Here is a 19,607-nt window from a genome sequence, read left to right as displayed (position 1 = left end):
GAAGCGCTGCCAGCCACATGCCGCCCCTGGCAAGGAGCAGATCTTGAGTTAGCTTGAAAAGGGACAAGCCTTAGAAGTGGAAGGAGATGGAAAGTTTCCTTTGTGGCCCCTTCAGACAACATCTAACAAGCCGCCGAGTGTCTATATTTTTTTTCAGATTACCTTTCCAGAAATATTTAGGCACCTAGGTCAGAAGAAGAGAACAGCTACAAGTAGGTATGTCCTAACATTTAGTCCTGACTGTATTTTTCAGCAGAACAACCTTCCTCCTGCTGCTACAATACACACCAAAACAAGTGCAAGGTATGCAGAGCATTTGCAGTTCATAGACCAGTGTCACCTTGACTAGACATTCATCATCTATGTATAACAGACAAACCAACAAAAGTGTCAAATTTAACCCAAGACACACGCCCAGTCCTTTGGATAGAGCCACGTGCTGGGGTACCACTCATTTCATAAAGCCCAAAGAGGCCATATCTATTCCAACTGCATCTCTTTTAATCCCAGAAGTACAATCACATTAGCAGCAGTGTTCCATCTTTTCCAGAGTGCAATTTGGACCCTGAGTTTACAGTAGTAGAAAACTTAAATGGAAGAGTCTAGCAAATTCCTTTGCATACTGGCTGCGTTAAACAATTACAATAGAACTATAAAAATCCTAGGAAAAAAAAAAAACATATTCCTTGTTCAAGTTCTGCAGAAGAAAGGAGTGAAATAGCCCTCCCGCGCTTTGCGTTAGAGGAGCAGAGCGAGCGTGGCTGGAAGGAAGCCTCCCCACCAGCCACGACAGATAAATCTTGGGCCTGGCCCTGTCAGATCCTGGAACACAGCAGCAAGAGGAACTGGCAAACTGAAGTGTTTATACTGAAGTATAGCAGTTATTAGGGACTGGAGACCAGAGCTGGGTACGGACAGATCAAAGCTATGGCCAATGTTTGGGAATCTTCAAGAGGCTCAAGCCAGTCTGGACGCTTCTTTACAGACGAGTGCAAAAGTAACACCTGAAGCTAAAGGCATTTATTCCCCTTCCCATCCTTCACAGCGTGTTCTGCTTCCTTCACAAGAATGTAACTGGCATATCAGTTCCGTGATGGTTCAGTGAAACTAGACCCAGAAACATGCTGAGACCAAACCATGAACCTCCAATGGTTTTCCAAACTGACACCCGATCTAGCTGACAAATCACAACCACTTCTGTGAATCCAGCTGACCACCCAGATACTCCCAGTGCTCCAACTCCAGAACCGTTCTTCACTGGGGCCTCTGATGGGCGAACTGTTACAAAAGCTGTCCAGACCCCATACAATGCCTGGATGAGAGGGACTCATAGATAAGCCCTGGGAGAACCTACATCCATCCCAGGACCACAGATCTGCTCTTAACACGCTTGCCTAATCGGCAGCTGATCTTGAACAAGGAATACGCAAGGCCACATGGAGAACAAATCATATGCCTTAAAAGTAGTAGTGAGGTCCCAGAATCCAGTGCAAATATTCTCTGAAGATGCCCGATAGCATCTAGTCCACCCTTGGCATCAGGATCCAATGAAAACTGTGGTGAGGGAGGGACCCAGAAGCTTATTTCCGTGGTGCCCGCATGGATATTCGGAAGGTGCGCTGACACGTTTTGTCCAGCAGCTGCTGCTGCAGACCAGAAGATGAAGCCATCAAAAATACAGAGCGGGCTCGCTGCTGAAATCGGAGAGTCCGCCCTTCTCTGCTGGGGTGAGCTGTGGAGAAAGCAGAGTTGACAGGGAGGTGTCATCAAATCCAAAGCAAATGACTACCCACACCTTTGGACAGTGAAGGCTGCCTTGGCACCTTGCCCAGGGCTAATGAGCACATTTAATTTCCCCCCTCCAAACGTGCCCTGGAGTACCAAGGGTGCCAGCTGCCCAGAGTCTCCTTTACACAGACAGGAAAAGGCAGGTCTGCCAGTGCAGTGGGACCTTGCGTTGAACCCTCCGTGTTCACTGCCCAGGGAGGTGTGCCACTGCTCAAACACAGGTGTTCAGCCGAAGGCACATCCCGTCCCATCCACTGCCCAAACTAACCCGGGAGTCGGGTAAGAGCACGGCAGGAGAAAGCCAAAACCTGCTTATTTAAAGTCTCACCATGACTTGGCTCCCATGGGAATCAGTTTCCTTTGTGGGGGGTCCCTCTGCAGCAGGCATCTCCTCATACTTCTGCTCCTGCCACTCGCTGAACTTCACGGAGTGCTTTGGGGTGTAGCTGGATAAATCTGCTGGAAGGACAAAGCTGAGGTGAATATTTCTCACCACCTCGAAAGGAAGCAGGATCAAGATCCTGGCAGGGACAGCATGGAAGCTGCCCATCTGCAGTTCCCCCTTCTGCCTTGTCCCCACTAAGCCCCGATTCTGCCGGCAGCTGGCAGAAGTCACCTCCATGGGAGGCTCCTCCTATAGAAGAGCACAGTACTCCACAGAAGTCACCTCCCAGCATTTCCCCCTGTGGGGAGCCCCATCAGGGGCTGTAGGAAACACGGACAGTGTCTGACACCACCAGTAACCCCACAGTGCCATCGCAGTGCCTCGCTCACCCGAGTTAGGTGTATCGGGATGCAAAGTGCTATTTGGGCGTGGAATGTAAAAGGTGCAAGACTTGTCATCCTCTGTTTCAGAAGCATGTCCTTCCTCTTCCTCCTCCTCTTCTTCTGCCAGTGAGCTCTCTGACGGGTACTCAAACATAGTCTGTAAACTGGTCTCATTGAAAGAGATCTTCATCTAGACAACAGCAAAGGAGAATTATTAGAAAGCAGCACAAGAAACCACTGATTGTAACATTTGCTCTGGCAAAGCCCACCTCCCACTCCAGGGTTTCACCCTGGTTTAAGGGAGCCATTGTGTATCCCTCCACCTTTCTGAATTTCTTACCACGCTGAGAGAAACTACAAATGCAGATAGCCAGGCAGATGGGATGGAGTCAGGAGGCTGAGAGGTCAAAGGTACCTCTGGCTTTTTGCCCTGACACACACTTTGCCATCATCTAACACTGTGAAGCTCAGCAGCCAGGAGAAGCTGTCGGCGGGTCCCTCCAGAGGGATCAGTGTTGCCAAGGAGGACAGGAAAGCATCCACATGTTGGAAAGATGACATCACTAAAGTCTGCCTACTCACTTGTGTACCCATGTGCTAGACAGCAGAAACATCAGTGATCAGGACTGCATTTTGGGAAAGTCGTCCTGGCAAAAAGCTATTTGAGCTGGATAAAAACAGGGCTTAATACCAAAAGCGAGAAGATGGAAGCAGCTAAAGGAGAGATGGTAACAACTGGTAGCAGAGGGGGAAAATACTGGACAAGTGGGAGGTACTTAAAGGTTCTGTTTTGCAATCAGATTTATTTTGTATTCTCACTAGTATTCTTTGCAGTAAGTGGGAGACTGAGAACGAAGATGACTCCAACATGGGAGCTCATCATGGAAAAAACCAGATTTTTTTACGGGTCATTCAGAAAACTGGAGAGCAAGAACATTAGAAATGGGACAATGTTTAAGGTCAATCCTTTCTCTAAGAGAAGCTCATCACCTGTGGGTAACTGAGAAGGAAAATTTTGGATTTGCCACAGGACTATAATCATCATTAGGATTCTGCTTAAATAAACCGGGAATAGAACAGGGCATTTCCACTGGAAATAGAGACTGACTGGCCCCATCCTCCCTGTAACACCCAGCAGGTAGCATAAGGCAGTGACTGGATTCCCCCTTTCACGCCTCCAGCTCCCTCAGCTTCTCCCCATACTCCATCTCCTCCAGCCCCAGGAGCACTTTGGTAGCCTCCACCGGACTTGCTCTAATTTCTGCACCTATGCTGTAGCAGGACACCCAAACCCAGACACAGTAACTCCAGATGTCCTCTTCCAAGTTGAAAGGAAAAGCTGAGGGAAGAGGTTGTTCCCCTGCAGCCTTGCATGTCCTAATCATTATCTACCATTCTGCTTCGAAGATGTGGTCACAAGTCATCTCAACAGGTGGGGAGGGAGGTCCAGCCTGTTCACGCAAACAAAAATGTAGGTTGAGAAAAAGCCTAACGGCTCTTTTTAAGTACACCAAGAAAATAAACACCAGGGAGCAGAGAAGAACTGCTGATGCCAGCACACAACAGACAAACAAGGAGGATAAGCTTGCCAGGAATAAATTTACGCCAAAAGCAAGGAAGTATCTAGCCAACGTGGATGAAGGTTCAGGAGCAGCTGCCTAAAAGGGTGTTGTGATCCCTTTACTTCTAACTACAATTAAAATTGAGCTAATAGGGTTATGGACAGAATTAAAAGGCCATGGTTGTTATCATGGGTGGTAGGAGCTGGTTCAGAAATCTCTTCTGATGCTGTGTAATAACTGGGATGAAGAAAGGGCAGCACATTTGCCCCATGTGCCATATTTGCAGCCCTCCTCATATACAAACCACACCACAGCCTGAGAAACAGCACGTGGCGCCGAGCAGGCATCGAGCAACCACGCGTGCTGCCCAGACGCACGTGTTTCTTGCAACAGCAGCTGCTGCCTCTCCACATCTCCTGCGCAACGGGGTCTTCTGAAGGTGAACCTGCAACTGCAGGAGGGGACCAGAGCCTGCAATCCAGCAGCGAGTGGGAACCAGCTGGCTACTGCGTGATTCAGCGCTGCCCACGGACAGCCAGGCTGGAGCTACGTGGGTGATACGGGTTTTCAAGGAGAAACAGTGAGCGTTTCCCTGCTGCCTTCCAGAAAAGCAATGAGGGGGGCTGGAATCAAACCCAGGTAACAGAGCGAGTACCTAATGTCTCCTCTGCACCGCAAATACGCACGATGGAGCTGTGTGCTGCTCTGCTTGAGACCGGGATGTACCTCGGACACAGGCTGGCTGCCTTCCCCATGCTCCCAGGAGAAGGCAGGATGGAAATAACAGAGAGGGCAACCAGCTGCCTTTCCCCATTCCCTGCCCCGAGCTGCTCTGACCTTCTCCAGATGACGCACGGGGAGAGGAATGATTGTATTTCAGAGAAAAGGGGTTGGAATAAAACGGCCCTGAAGATCAGAGCATCCCAGTTGCTGTTCCCTGAATTTCTCACCCCTGCCACTGACCTAGATGCTCCCTGATCCGAGCCAGGCAGCAGAGCGGGCAGCGACCGCTCACAATGTGGCGTCTGTACTGCAGGGATGAGCCACGCTGCCAGGCACGAAGGCCACGAGGGTGGAGGTGCCCAGGGCTCCTAGAAGCTCAGAAGCTATCCCAGAACCAGGCACTGCACACAGGCTGCCTACCAGTGCTGGCAACTGTGCTGAAAGGCAAGAAGTACTTGGCTAAACATGGACAATAAAGGGGACAGGAGAGGTGTGCCTTGGTTTTAGAATTTAGTCTAGGGAGATGGAACTAAGTTCTCCTGGTTTTGCGCTATCAGGAGGAAATCTCTAAGAAAAATTACTTTGAGCCCAATTTAGACCAAAGCTGCGTGCAGGAGGAGAAAACAGGGAGGAAAACCAAAGAGTAGAAAGCAGCAGAAATGATGGAGAAACACCCCCTGTGCAGTGCCCAGAGGCAACACGCCAACAGCCCAGCCTAAGCCCTGAACTAAAGCAGCTCCCACTCGCCCACAGCCAATTCGACCCGGGCCACGCTGGCTTCCGGAGCCGGGCTGGGTGTCCTGCAGAACACTCTGCCATGGGGTACATTGGGTACCTGCTGCAGAGAGGCCCCAACGCTGTAGGAGGCAACTTTGAAGCTACTCAAAAAGAGCAATTATTAACCACAGCGGTGCCAGCCCCACGCACCCAGGGCCAGAGCTCGTAACCAGATAATTCGCTGCTTCAGCCCGACCCCCGGTTGGGCCAGCACAGCCTACGTGGAGGCTGATGCCAGGCAGCCTTGGTTGGCATGAGCACACCTTGGCACAAGATGCTCTCCTCCAACACCCACGTTCTCGTGCTCTACAGTAGCGTCCCACCCCCTGCGCCCAGCTACCGAGAAGCAGAAAGAGCCCTACGGCCGCTCCGCAATGAGGCACTTGGACGCACCCAGGCAAAGCAAACACCGGCGGAACAACCAGGTGCTGGCACAGGGTCGGGCTCCTGCAAACCAGCTCTGCACGAGTGGCTGCCGTCCCTGTGCCTGCACACACCTGCCAGGCGCTCCCTCGCCCCTGCCCACGCCAAGCAGGAGCCCCAAGAGCAGCCAAAGTGACAAACCCGCCGTGGCATCACCTGGGTTCTCCGTGCGAGCTCTTTCCCCAAGCACGAGGCATTTCAAGGGGAGCACAAAGCAGCACAAAGTGGACACCTTCCACTACACCAGGTTGCTCAAAGCCCCGTCCAACCTGTCCTTGAACACTGCCAGGGATGGGGCAGCCACAAGTTCTCTGGGCAACCTGTTCAGTTCCTCATCACCCTCATGAAGAAGAAGATGAAGGGCAGCTTACTCAGGCAAAACAAGAGGACATGTGGGTCAACACAACTGCCTTAAGAAACTCTCCAAGCAGCTGACAAGCAGAACTGAGCACTGTGCATAGGGAACACAGGCAGATTCAGTCCCAGGAACCATCTAAAAAGAAAACTCAGAAGCCCGATAATGGCACAGCCAGCAGCCAGCCTCTTGGCAGATCATACAGAATTTATGGAAACACAAAGGGGTAGTTTTCTTTAAAAGAAAACCATATCCCAGAAGAGCCAAGCACACTTGAGCCCCATCAGAGGACTCTGCTCACCGTGTCTCAGCAGCAGTTCTCCCATTTCTGCCTCAGCAGCAGCTGCTGGTTGTGGAAAGGAAGCCGTGGGTGTTTGCAGGGACTTGTCACTATTTGCTCAGCTGAATGTTTCACTCAGAACTGTGACACAAAACCAGGGTCCAACCCAAAACTGTGTATCTATCTATTAATACTCCTCTTCCCAGCAGTCAGAGCCACACTGGGAAGAATAAGGCAGGTTTTTCAGGGAATAGTGTGCTGTTCAGCCACCAGATTCTTGTTGCCATAGCAAAAATCATTTATTTATTTGCTCGGATTTGAATAGTAATGAGTAATACAGTACCCAGGAAAGAGAAGTCAGGGTAAACATTGCCCAACAAGCGTAAATTTGAGTAGTCATACATGGCTCACTTAGAAAAGAAATTAAAAAAAAAAAGTCAACCTTGTTTCAGGGGATGCAGGCTGTCAGGACCCAGTCTGCACCCAGACCGACAATGAAAGAGCCCCCATGTACAGAGACATATTAGAAATAAAAATAATCAGTTTACAGAAACCAGCCTGGGACATGAACAATGAAAGTCAGCAGACACCTCACATCCAAAAGCCGAGGTGGGAAAGTCTACAAGACTCCACAGCTGATGAAAGAGCAAACACCCAACGGCTTCTCACAAACCAGGGACAACATCATTAGTCCCAGGAGCAAACCATGGGGTTAATCTGCAGCCTCAACTCCAGAAGCAACCTCTTTAGTGTGGCTTTTCTCTTCTCCACCCATTGGCACATTTGCTTCTTGGCAGGTGTGGCAAAGCCAAAGTGATAAGGTAGGGTGCTTTACACCTTTGAAACAGCAACCTCTTTGGCAATCCAAATCCTGACCTTATTATAGTAATAATATTAAAAAAAAAAAATGTTCCAGGCATTAAAAGAAAAAAGACAAAAAAGTCACCCTTTACCTATACTCCAGGAAGGAGAGCCAGGGTCAGCGTACTGATCCCCATCGTAGCAGCCTGCGATGGGACCGAAAACGCCTGAGCCCATTCCCCTTCCCCGCAGAGCGATTGCCAACAGCCACATCCCGAACCTGTGGCTCTGGCAGGAGGCTGCAAGGGGCCTCGCCGCCGTCCCCGCTCAGCGTGTGGAGGAGCTGGATGGGATGGCAAGTCATGGAGCACGAGCTGGAGCTTATTCCTGCCCCTGCTAACATCAGGCAGTGCCTCCAGCACATCCAAACCCACCGTACTGCTGCTGCGGAGACTAGACAAGAGGGCAGCGGCTGCTGCGCGGTGACAAGGGGGACACAGCAATTTTTTGGTAATGGAGTCATGCTACTCAAGTACTTCACAAGATCCAAACAGCTGAGTAGCACCAGGGATCAAGATTTCCTCTTTTCAGGAAATTTTCCTCCAATCATCCTCTCTCCCCATGCGATATGATCCTGAAATGAAAAAAATTAGTGACTGCCCTGACTCCCTAGGACACGCACAAGCCACCAACGTGCTGCTGGGTGTGATTTAAAGCAGCTGGTTTAACAGCTTTTCACACCTGGTCAGCCAAACGCTGCCACCTCCTTTCTCAGCAACAGCAGCAGGAGGGTTTCTGTAGATATCTGGTTGGTATCTGCGGAAAGGGTGGATGACAATTCAACATGAAAACAAAAGAGCGAGTGATTAAAGTCTCTGACAGAAAAAGCATAGACAAAACCCAGTGGTTTGAAGAAAAAAAAAATCACCTAGTGCTTCTGTGCACTCTTACATTGAGCTTTACTACATTTGTTGCCGCACTGGTTGCCCAGAGATTTGGTCGAGACAAGAAGCACAAGACATCACATGAGATACCTGAAAACTGCAGCAGCAGACAGCTGGGAGCACATCAGGAAGCCTGTTGATACAGAGCATCCCATAGAGACTTACACGAAACACCACCCCAAGCTGGGCATGAAAGCTCCTCGAGCACCAAAACCCATTCAGTAGGTTGGTGGAGGCTCTGCCCAGAGCAGCTCAGGATCCGTGCGAAGAAGTGGGTCTCTTAAGACAGAACAAGCTCCATGCTGCCATGGAGTGAGAGGGAAGGTCCCTGCAGAGATAAATAACTGCTTGTGAGACTGGAAACAGAGGGTAGAAGCAGATATTTTATGGTGGACAAAGATCCGCAAGGGGTTTACCCTGGTCCTTCCATTTGACCCAGTGTGAGTATTCTCACAGATCAGCAAATTTAGCAGAAGGAGGCAGAGGAGCAGTTCATAAGCCACATACCTCTGCTGAGACCTTCCGTTTTTTCATTACAACCTGCAGTCAATGATCTAAACTCTCATGAGATGCAGTTTTCTCTCTAAAACTTTTAGATAAAGGATTTTTGGGAAAACTAGCCATTTCATCAGAGTTAGCGATGAGTTCAGCTACATGCCTGTACTCGTCCTGGAAATATGGTCATGTGTCAGCCCAAATTGCTGAATGACTCCAGGCACAGTCTCTGGGCACAGCAGCCTGGAATAGCACCCTGGGGCTGCAGTAGCATCAGCACATCACCAAAGCATTCATGTCATTCAGGAGATAAGAAGCTTTTGTACCTCCAAAGCCTTTCCTAGACACAGGCTTTTTCCCTGACAGTTACACTTGGGAATGGAGGGGACTTGAGGCTTGGTTCCTGTATCAGATTAACCCTGTACTGCTATGGCTGAAGCAGCCTAAGCATGGCCAGGAAACTACAGATGGCACTTCAGAAATGTACTTTTCTGTCATTCTGTACCAAAAAAAAAAAGAAGAGTTTTGGGGCACAGGGGTTGGCTGCTCCACCATAAGCTCACTTGATCATGCTTTTCCAAGAGTAACGCTGAGTTTTGCCCCACCATTAACTGCATCACAGAGCTAGTTACTGAATAGAGCCAGAAGCACTAAAGATTTACAGCAGTAGCATGCCAAGGGAGCACTGTGTTGCTGGCAAAGGACAGGTTGCTTCCAGGATCACATCCCAGCTCCCAAGCCACAAGGCAAAACAAGAAAGTCTCCATTTACAAGGCAACCCACAAAGCCAGCTCTGTGTAATCAATATGCTGAAGCACATGGTAGGTAGGAGCAATGCATGGAGATTCGAAATATTAAACTCCTTGCACAAGACACGGGGAAGTTTCAAATTCCTGGTGAGAAGTGACAGGTAGGGACAGTCCCGGAAAGCAAGGAGAGCACGGCAGGGCAGGCAGCTTGGTTAACTCTTCCCTTGACTGCCAAGAAGAGATTCCAGCACCCAAGCAACCCGAGGGCAGTTGGAGTCTCAGTGTGACACGGTACAAAGCAGCGATTCACCCACGGATCCCTTCATTCCTTCGCACATCTGCGGACGGAGGAGCCAGAGCCTTCCACAGTTTGACAAGTAATTCAAATATGACTTGGCCCATAAGAATTGGACAAATCTCCTTACAAATATTGAACAGATCTCATCTGAATACACAAACAGAGCGGGCACAAACATGATACAATTAGTGCCAAGACTTGGTATCTTCATAAACAACGGGCAAAACTCCCAAACAGCAGAGGATTCTGCTGCACAGGCAAGTCCGAGCCTACAATTTGTGGCTCCAACGTGGTGCAGCACTGGGAGGTGCCACCCACAAATGTTTCTGTGCAACCAAGACCGGCCAGAGCAGTCCAAACAAATACCACGGTTTGGTGCAAGTGAACTGTCTCCAGCTGGAATGGAACAGACAGAGCATCATTTCCCAGGAAATACAGGGAGGTTGGGAACAGAATTACTTCCCACCCTGGCAAGGAGCTTGTTCTAGACTTCAAGAGCAGAAGGCTTCAGTGATGTCAGCAGCATTAGCTGCATGAGAGAGTTCATGTCTCTCCTGCTCTCTTTCTGCACTACTAATATGCAAAAGATGCTTCCTTGAAGAGAAGTGACTAAGCGCTGCGAGTTCACCGTGGCGCTTGCGGATGTGCCCTCGGACCTGCGTTTTCACTAGCTGCGAGCTATATGATTTCCCTAAGCACGCAAGTGTTTCGCTCTTGCAGCGTCTGAGATCTTCTCCTCAGCTTGCCTACAGTCCATCAAACCCACAAAACACCAGCTCCATCCTGCCAAGTTCCCAAGATCATCTGAAGGGCACTTCATGGAAAACATCAGCACCAAGTTCCTTCAGTCCAGATTTCCCCAGGATGTTTGTGAAGTTTCTCCACGTGATACAGACACTTCACATGACTCTTCCTACACAAGGAGTCCCAAGAGAGATACCGTTACAGCTCCACGGCACATCCCGGTCCCACCGCAGTCACTGGGAAGAGTCTGGATTTGTAAATAGATTTTAAATTGCCCGGAGGGGAGTGAGCAGAACCCCAGAGGTGAAGGAAATGCTACTGCTGCAGTTCTTACCGAGATTTCCTTTACTGCCACTCAACCTGGAAACGAAACATTTTAATTTCTCCTACCATTTCCCATATATAACACAGACAAGCAGGATTTCTGCCCCAGCCAGCCTGAGCATGTACTTCCTCAGCTCTTCTCAGGAACACCACGACTGTGTACAGGAAAAAACAGAGTGGGGAGGAAAACCCAAACCCAAGGCAAGCTGAATACTTGAGATGGAGGGAAACTATAAACCGTGTCTCATCTGCTCCACAGATTAAGGAAACCGATTAAGATAACGTTAACTGTAATCCTTGTGATCAGAATTCAGAGCACAAAGCACTCCAAATCTCCTCTCAAGCTCTGGGGCGGGCTGAGCCCTGGGCACGTCCTAACCAGCTTCAAAGGCGGGCTGGTCTCGTATTTGCGTAAGAGTTTCTATTTTAGCTCTTCTGTCCCGTTCCCGCGCTGCCAACAGCATCAGGCAAGCAGGGGACGGGAGGAAGAGAACGGGGAATTTGGGAGCAGCTCAGACTCGCTGCGGCACGAGGTGAAGCATGCGAGGGGTGAGGCCATGGAGAATCTCAGTCTCAGAAAGTTTCCCAGTATGGAGATGAGATAAATGTGACTCATCTGCTCTGCCAGGGGTTTAGTACAACAAAGAACAAGCACTTCAAGGAGCTGGCAGGCAGTGGGGAAACAAAAACCAACCTACCACCCCACCCATAGCCTCAGGTACAGCTTGTGAGGTGGTTTAAAAACTGTAACCACAACCAGATCTTGATTTCTAGAGTCTTCAGCCACCAACATCGTAGGCTAAAAACCAGCAGAATTAGAAAAGGATGAGGAAATCGCACAATCTGGGTGAAACTGCCCTGCTCAGATCTGACAGCCAGTGGAAGTCACCTCTGCAGGGCAGGGACCATGCCTGATCATCCCAGACATGTATTTTCTGAGTGGAGCTTGTCACTGTTGACCTCATCTACCAAAAATTCAATACATCCATGTCAGATACAGACTACAGCCCCTCCTTAAAGGTGGCAGATATATTCGCCCCCGCAGATGACAGCCATGAGACAGAAAACAGAACCAGAACACACAGCTCTTCAAGACCTAAAACTCACAAATCTTTGTTGTGACCCCTCCAAAACACAGAGACGAGGGAATCCAAGTAACTTTTTAAGAGAGATTTTTGCTTCTACCACCAGGTTAATTCACTTGTGTTATGGTTCCTCTATGTTATACATTGCAAAAAAATACTTCAGGCAGTCACCAGTATTTAGATTCCACACTGTGCAGACTTGCTCCAAACAGGTCTGGGCAATAGTTGGAAGTGTTCATCCCTGACAGCATCTCGAGCCTACACCTGGTTCTCACAGGAGACCATCTCCAGCAGAATGGAACAGATGGAAAGCTATAAAGCAAGAAGTTCAGCAGGTTAGACCAACAAAACTGCTGCCCAATCCTGCCCACAACAAAAAGCTGAGGGATGTTTAGAATAATTTTTTAACAGACATTTGAGTTGGCATTCGGAAGCCATATGCAGGCATTACGCAGCTCGAAATATTAGAAAATGGACCGTGCTAACGTCCATGTAAGCTGGAACTTCAAAAAGTTCAGCTGAACTCCAACTGATTGGATCCCACTGACCTTGTTCTCGTGAGCCCTGTTCACGCAAGGCTGCAGCTCACCTTCCAGCACTCGGCAAGCTGCCAACTGTGACAAGCAATAAACTTTAAACTCATCAACAATCTGATGTCTACTCGCTCTCAAGTCCTGTTATTTACAGGACTTTGGGTGGCCTGGCCAGAAATCACCTTTCCTGTAGGGTCCCCAAGAGGTACCAAGTCCTGGAGAGGACAAACACACTGTGACTTCGGATGAACGGCAGGAACGACAAGACATAAGGAAGAAGCAGTCGGGGCAAATTCTGTACACACGGGACCTTCACGGCAGAGCCCAGCTTCCAGCAAGATGAGAACATGAAGTGTAGAGACAGACGACTACCTCCCAGGACCTCAGCTGGCTCGGCAGTTTGCAGTCCCTTCCAGTCGCTCGCTCCAACACAACACTCATGTTTTACAGAAACCTAGATTTCTATCTTGCTGCTAACTTTATTGTACGTTATTTTGGCAGGTAACCAAGGTTGGTTCCTGCCAGCTCAGCCGAGCTAGATTTTATCCTCTGAGATCCCAAAGATCCACATCCTGCAGCAAAGCGTTCCCTTCCTCCTGGGGCTGCTATCAGCCTGAAGTGTCTTTACTACTGCTGTAATAACAGAGTGTGAAGACGAGCCCTGAACAGAGGTCACCAACAGCACTCTGCATCCTCTCACCCACTCCCTGTCTCGAATAAAGGTCAGTAGGTCTCCTTCCACCCCTGCGCCCGTATCCTGTCCTCACCGTCGGAGCTGACGGCTCAGCCGGCCTCTTCCAGCCGCTGCCCAGCGCTCCCCTTGAAACTCAGCACTTCCCTTCAAAGCTGCAAACGTTCACTTAGTTTTCAAACTGAAAGTCACACCCCCACCGCTTTATCTGAACCGTGATACTGCTTGGAGAGGTCCCAAAACAGCCACAGAGTAGACGAACAGTCCTGAAGGGCACCTTAATACCTGCAGAACAGGAGCTCAAACTCTCGGCCCCAGGACGAGCACGGCTGGGGCTCTGCCCTCCACTCACAGGTGTTCATCACGTCCCATCATACACAACCCCACGCTCACCTTCACAGCCCTGGCTGAACGACTGTCCCACCACAGCAGCTCTAGTTGCACAACAGACCTGGGGACTCATTTTTCATTCTGATACAGGAACAGCATTTCTCTCTCGCCCTCATCAGCTCAAGAACCAGCTCTAACCCCAAAACAAACAGCTGCTTTGCATAGTTGAAGCGTCTGGAAGAAGCAATAAAGCTATTTTTCCAAAAAGGCCTTGAACACCAGTAGCGTCCCTCAGGCCACAGCCAAGTCTTAAGTCCTGCGGCCGAGAGCAGGGGGCTGGAGCTCCGTCCATGCAGACCAGAGCAGCGCTGGAACCCGCTTCCACCCTGTCCCAGCCACCCTCCCACTCCAAAAAGCCACAGAGGATGTGGACAGAAGGACGTGGACCGAGTCAGCTCCGTTTTGCTGGCATCTCTACCATAGTCAGGCAACCAGTGGCCAGAGGAAAGGACGGAAAAGGGAGGCTGTATTTCCGCATTTGGAGAAAAACACCATTTGCATCTCTCAAACAATCGGTCTAACTGCCAGGACCGCCTCTCTCCCTCCTAATAAATCATTAGCCCTGACTGCAAGCACAGATTCCCGCCGATCCGCAGGAACGTGGCATTTCCAGGCTGTGCTGGACCTGCTCTTTATTTCACCCAGATTCCTGCTGCATACTGGCACACAGATGAAGATTTCCATGTCATCAAAGTTTCACTAAACACCACTTTCTTGAGCCTGGAGCATACTTAAAAGACCTTTCAGCAAATCCGAGGCAAGGTTTGGAAAGGAAGATGCTCAGCAGGAGGTGGGCTCATCTGGCAGGTCTGCCTGGAGAGAATCACCCCAAAAGACCCAGGTGGCTGCTCAATGCAACCAGCACCAGGTTTGATTTTGGTACCCCCAAAAGAGAAAGAGACATTGGTTTTCTCAAAGAACTGCAGCTTCCAGCTCACAGGAAATGTCTGCTGCTGCCCAGTTCAGGCCAAAAACAAGTTTCTGAAAACCTCAACATATCTACAAAACAGAACCCTTGTTTTTGGCTGGTTGCCTTGGCAACACACAGCAATCTCTTGGGAAGAAACCAAGGAATGCATCCTAATACTAGCTCTTTCCTTTTCAGGCATCAACACTCAGCCTTATTAACCAGAGTAAAAGCCACAAACATTCTCTAGGTTAACAGTAAACAGAAATCTTTCCATTTGCTACAGCATCAGCATCTTCTAAATCCTGGCTACAAAGTCAAACTCCATGCTTGCCACCCCTAGCAGGAAGGGAAAAACCTTGTGTTTCTCCCACTACATCGCCACGCTTAATTTCACCCAGAACTTGTTTCTCTACTACTTCTCCTTAAGCTGGATCTTATTTTCCGAAGGGTTCCCATCTGTTTCAGCCTCCCGAGCTCCGCAATGTGACAGGCAGTTCCTCCTTTGCCTTTTAATTTCTCTCTTCTCAGAAACCAGACCTTTATGGAGTTCTCGTGCAGGGCATCCCTCACGTGTAATTCTTCGCGAACGCTGTTACAGCTGGATGTGCAGCATTTAGCACGCTTCACCTTCCGAGTGCCTGCACAGTGGGATAATTAATGCTATTAAGCTGGTAAGAACATAGGCGGAGAAGCTACATGACCTGCCAATGTCACACAAACCCAACAGCGAACAGACAAAACAGTTGTTAACCAATTTGAAAGAATCATATGATATTTTAGGCTGGGACGGGACCTCTGGAGGTCTCTGCCCAAACACCTGCTCCAAGCAGGTCTGACCTGATCAGTTAGTTGCTCAAGGGTCTCCCCAGGCAAGTTTCAAACAGCTCCAAGGATGGAGGGGCCACTGCTCCTCTGGATTCCTGTTCCAGGGTTCGACCCACCTTAAACAATTCAGTCGCTGCACAAGCCTCATCCTCATCTCCCTCCCTTTTTTGTACTGTTAAGGATGGCTTCCACTGCGCACCATTTAACTGGTTTTGCTTACTTGAGGTTTTATTCCTTTACCTGCAAGGCTGCTGCCCCAACAACGCAGCCCTGCACAGAGAAATCAGCTCCTCTGGCTGCATCAGAAGCCGGGCTCATCGCAGAGCGGCTGTCCCGCAGGGTTTCCTCTGTATTTTCTGCTCCAGCCTAAGAGCATCTGTCACTGTAACATATTATCTTGATATCTTTACCATTTATACCACACCTGATTTGACATAAATCCACATAATACCCCAAACTGAACTGAGCAGAGCCAAGAAAACAGCTGGAATGAGTGCATGCCAGGAGGTATTTCAGCAGCAGAACAATTCCAGTCTGATTAAGCATTTCCCTGTAGGAGGACAAGGAAAAACTACACCGAGGAGCACCGAGTGAGAATCAACACTCCTGCTTATTTGGATATTCGGGTTCTCATGGCACTCATGCTCCAGATCCGCTCCCTGCATAAGTCACAATCAAGTTAACACAGACAGCGTGCTCTTGTGAAGGAACTTAATGTCGAGCTGCACCCTGTTCAAAGGATTTCCTCAAATTAATAATGCTCAGTGCCTTAGGCACCCATGTGGATTCAGTCCATCAAATACTCAGTCAAATTTAGGTAACAGAACGTCAAACAACTCTTCCCGCTATGGAAAAACATGTCACATCGCAGACCTACAGATGGGGATGTGTCACCTCGGCGCGCTGCTTCCAGAGCCGAACAATTCACGCCTACTCCTCCGGCGCAGCAAAATAACCCGCTCTTTCAGCATGACTGTGTCTTTATCACATCCAGATACGTTCCACCACGCCATGCAAAGATTAATTCTCAATTTAAGGCTCACAAGGATCTAAGTTAGATCCCAAGCAGCCAGCAAACCTGGCATTCGCTCCAAAGACGCCTGGAGCAATCGACGTCTCACGGATTTTCGGAGATGCAGCTGCAGACGCAGAGCGAGCAGCCAGGTGGTACAATCCTATCACGGGGAGTTAAGTTGTTGCTGATCTCTTTCTGCCTAATAGAGACCTAATTCCTGAGCCTCTATCAATAGATCACTAATGCGGGGAAGATGCCAGCACCACGCTGCCCACTGCACTGTCACAAGCCGAGCAGTGACCACGGGCACCTCAATGTGGCCACCACCCGCTGGACACAGCGAGCGGGGCTGGAGGGGGGGCAACTCCACAGCTGTTCAAACCACACCACTCACTTCAATTTTCTAAATACCTGAAATATTTTCCTTTCCGTTATCATACCTCCAAGAAGCAACTGCGGGTGAGGCGCTGGAGTTCTCACAGGTCCTAGCCCACCCTTGCAGCACCCAATGCCCCCTCCCCGAGGGCAAGCCTCTGCCTTTCAAAAGGCCCAGAAACCAGTGCCCACCTTCCCACCCAGTGCCTCACGCCAAGACAAACCAAAAGCAGTACTGAGCTACTTTCAGCCTGGCTGTCCAGTGCAGAGGTGCCCCGGGCAGTTACCTTCTTGCGGCGGGAGCCCGTCTTGCTCATGCAGGACCTCTCCAGGGACAGGTACCCTCCGATCACTTCGATCTCGTTCACGGTGGGGTAGCGCTTTTTATGGGATGTCCCCGCTTGGGGCCCGTCAGCGTTCTCCACAGCTTTGCCTTTTCCTTTGCTCTCCTCCTCCTCCTCTTCCTCCCGCTGGGGCCTTCCGCTGGCATCAGTCTGCAGCCCCGAGGCGACGGGCTTCCTTTTGGGCACGACAGTGAAGGTGCTGCCTCCCCTCTGATGGGGGGCAGAGTGTGGTCTGTAGAGGGGCACGGAGGAGAACTCCATCTCCAGGTCAGGGCCAGCTCCTCCAGGCTGCTCCGCCAAGCTCCCCGTCCTCACAGCCGAGCCGGCCCTGGGGGAAAGCTCCCCGCTGTCCGGCTCCACGATGTCATCGATGTAAGTCACAGGTACCAACGGATCCAGAGGCACCGGCGGGGAAGCGACAAGCTCTTCCTGCGCCGGGGCGGAAGCCCTTGGGGGCTCCTTCGGTGCCTTCTCCTCCGAGGACGGTGGCGGCCCCGGCCTGGTGCTCTGGGCAGGGGGCAGAGCCGGGCCGCCCTCCCGGCGGGGCACGAAGAGGAAGGAATTGCGTGAATTCAGGCGCAGCTTGGCCAGGGCCTGAGCCTGCAGGTCGTGGGCTGGGATGGCAGCCAAGTCGGGCTTGGGGGCCGGGTGGATCTCGAAGGACCCCCTGGCCCGGGGGGCAGAGGCAGAGAGCGGCTGCGTGGAGCCGGTGGCACCGGGGGCCAGACTGGCACTGAGCGGGGGCAACGCGGCCGCTTCGGCCTCCTCCGGCTTTGGCCTCCTGGCGTTGGCTCTGGCATGGGAAGCGCTGGCGGATGGCACTGGCGGCCCCTTGGGCGGCGCGGACCGGCCGGCGGGGACGGCACCGGGCTCGGGGACGCGGCTGCCGGGGGGCAGCCCCCGGGGGGTGACGGTGAAGGAGTTGGAGCCGATCTTGTGGAGAAAGCAGTTGGCCTTGGGGGCGGCTGGGGCTGCCTGGGGGGCTGCGGGCTGGGGGGTGACAGCCCGGGGGGGAGCCGGGGGTTGCGGGCTGACAGCCCGGGGGGGAGCCGGGGGTTGCGGGCTGACAGCCCGAGGGGGAGCCGGGGGTTGCGGGCTGACAGCCCGAGGGGGAGCCGGGGGTTGCGGGCTGACAGCCCGAGGGGGAGCCGGGACCGGCTGAGGGGCCACAGGCTGGGGGAGGGCAGCCCGGGGGGGAGCCGGCTGCAGGACGGCAGGCTGGGGGGCGGCCGGCGCCGCTGGGGGGGTGGCAGCCCCGGGGGGAGCCGGCAGCGGCTGGGGGGCGGCGGGCGCAGCCTGCGGAGATGCCGGTCCCGCCTTCGGGGCCGAGGCCCGGGGGGAGCCGGGTCCCCTCTGGGGAGGAGCCGAAGGCCGAGGGGAGCCGGGTACCGCCGGCGGAGGGGGCGGCGCGGCCCGGGGGGAGCCCGGCAGCGCCGGAGCAGCAGCCGGCCGTGCCGGGGGGGAGCCCGGTCCCACCTGCGGAGGGGCAGCCGGCGCGCCTGGCACGGCGCCGGGCCCGGGCCCGGTCAGCGCCTCCCCGCCGCGGCGTCGGCGGCCCCGCGGTCGCTGCCCGAACTTCTCCAGGAGGCGGCTGACGGTGCCCGGCTCGGCCGCCTCGAGCGGCTCCGGCGGCTCGGCCGCCTCGTAGATGACGACCTGGTCAGCGCGGATCTCGGCGAGGGCAGCGCCCCGGCGGGCCAGCAGCTCCCGCAGCGGGTCGGGGCGCCGCGGCGGGGAGGAGGCGGCGGCGGCCGGGTCCCGGCGGCGGCCGGGCAGCGCGTCCCCCTCGGCGAAGCAGGCGGCGGCGTCGGGCTGGGACTCGATGATGAGGATGTTGTCGGCGCGGATGGTGCGGATGCCGGGCACGGCGCTGTACAGCTCCAGCAGCTGCTGCAGCGGCCGCGCCGCTCCGGGGCCGTGCCCGGGCAGCCCCTGCCGCAGCCGCCGCCGCTCGCTCTCCAGCCGCATGAAGGGGTTCTCGCGGAGCGGGCCCAGGCTCTCCGCCACCACCAGCCGCTCCCCCGCCGAGGGCTCCGGCTCGCCGCCGGCCGCCCCGGCCAGCTTGGCCCGCTTCCGCTCCAGGATCTCCCGCTTCCAGGCGGGCTGCGCCCGCGGCCCGGCCCCGAGCGGCGGCTCCGTGCTGCTCATGGCGGCGGCACAACGGGCACTACGCTGCCGGGCCGGGCCGCCGCCTCCGCCCGCCGCACCTGAACAGGCCCCGCCGCGGTACCGCCCCCGCGCCGCCCTCCGCGGGGCGGGCACCATGACCGGGGGCGGCCCGTAGCTCGCAGGCGGCTCCTCGAGCCGCTGGAGTGGCCGCTGCGGGTGTCCCGGTGCCCGCCGGCCCGGGGCCGGTGTCACGGAGATCCGGCCCCGCGGGGTCTGCAGCCTGCCGGGGGCCACAGCGG

General features: G+C 53.0%; 1 protein-coding gene across 2 annotated transcripts; it reads right to left on the bottom strand.

Moving 5' to 3' along the window:
* Window positions 1-1,669: 1,669 nt before the first annotated feature.
* On the bottom strand, window positions 1,670-19,347 carry TPRN (taperin). Of its 2 annotated transcripts, XM_086625350.1 has the most exons (5): window positions 18,415-19,347; window positions 17,143-18,357; window positions 2,563-2,746; window positions 2,117-2,244; window positions 1,670-1,732 (listed from the first exon to the last, which is right to left on the bottom strand). In XM_086625350.1, exons 1-5 carry the CDS (start codon window positions 19,345-19,347, stop codon window positions 1,670-1,672), a joined length of 2,523 nt encoding a protein of 840 aa, XP_086481476.1. The 2 variants fall into 2 exon arrangements, with proteins under 2 accessions (XP_086481476.1, XP_086481475.1); XM_086625349.1 differs by having other exon boundaries at window positions 2,117-2,247; window positions 17,143-19,347.
* Between the last annotated feature and the right edge of the window lie 260 nt (window positions 19,348-19,607).

Source organism: Tauraco erythrolophus, chromosome 22 (assembly GCF_009769465.1).
Source record: "Tauraco erythrolophus isolate bTauEry1 chromosome 22, bTauEry1.pri, whole genome shotgun sequence".
Lineage (NCBI taxonomy): Eukaryota > Metazoa > Chordata > Aves > Musophagiformes > Musophagidae > Tauraco > Tauraco erythrolophus.
This window is presented reverse-complemented; position numbering and strand designations above follow the sequence as displayed.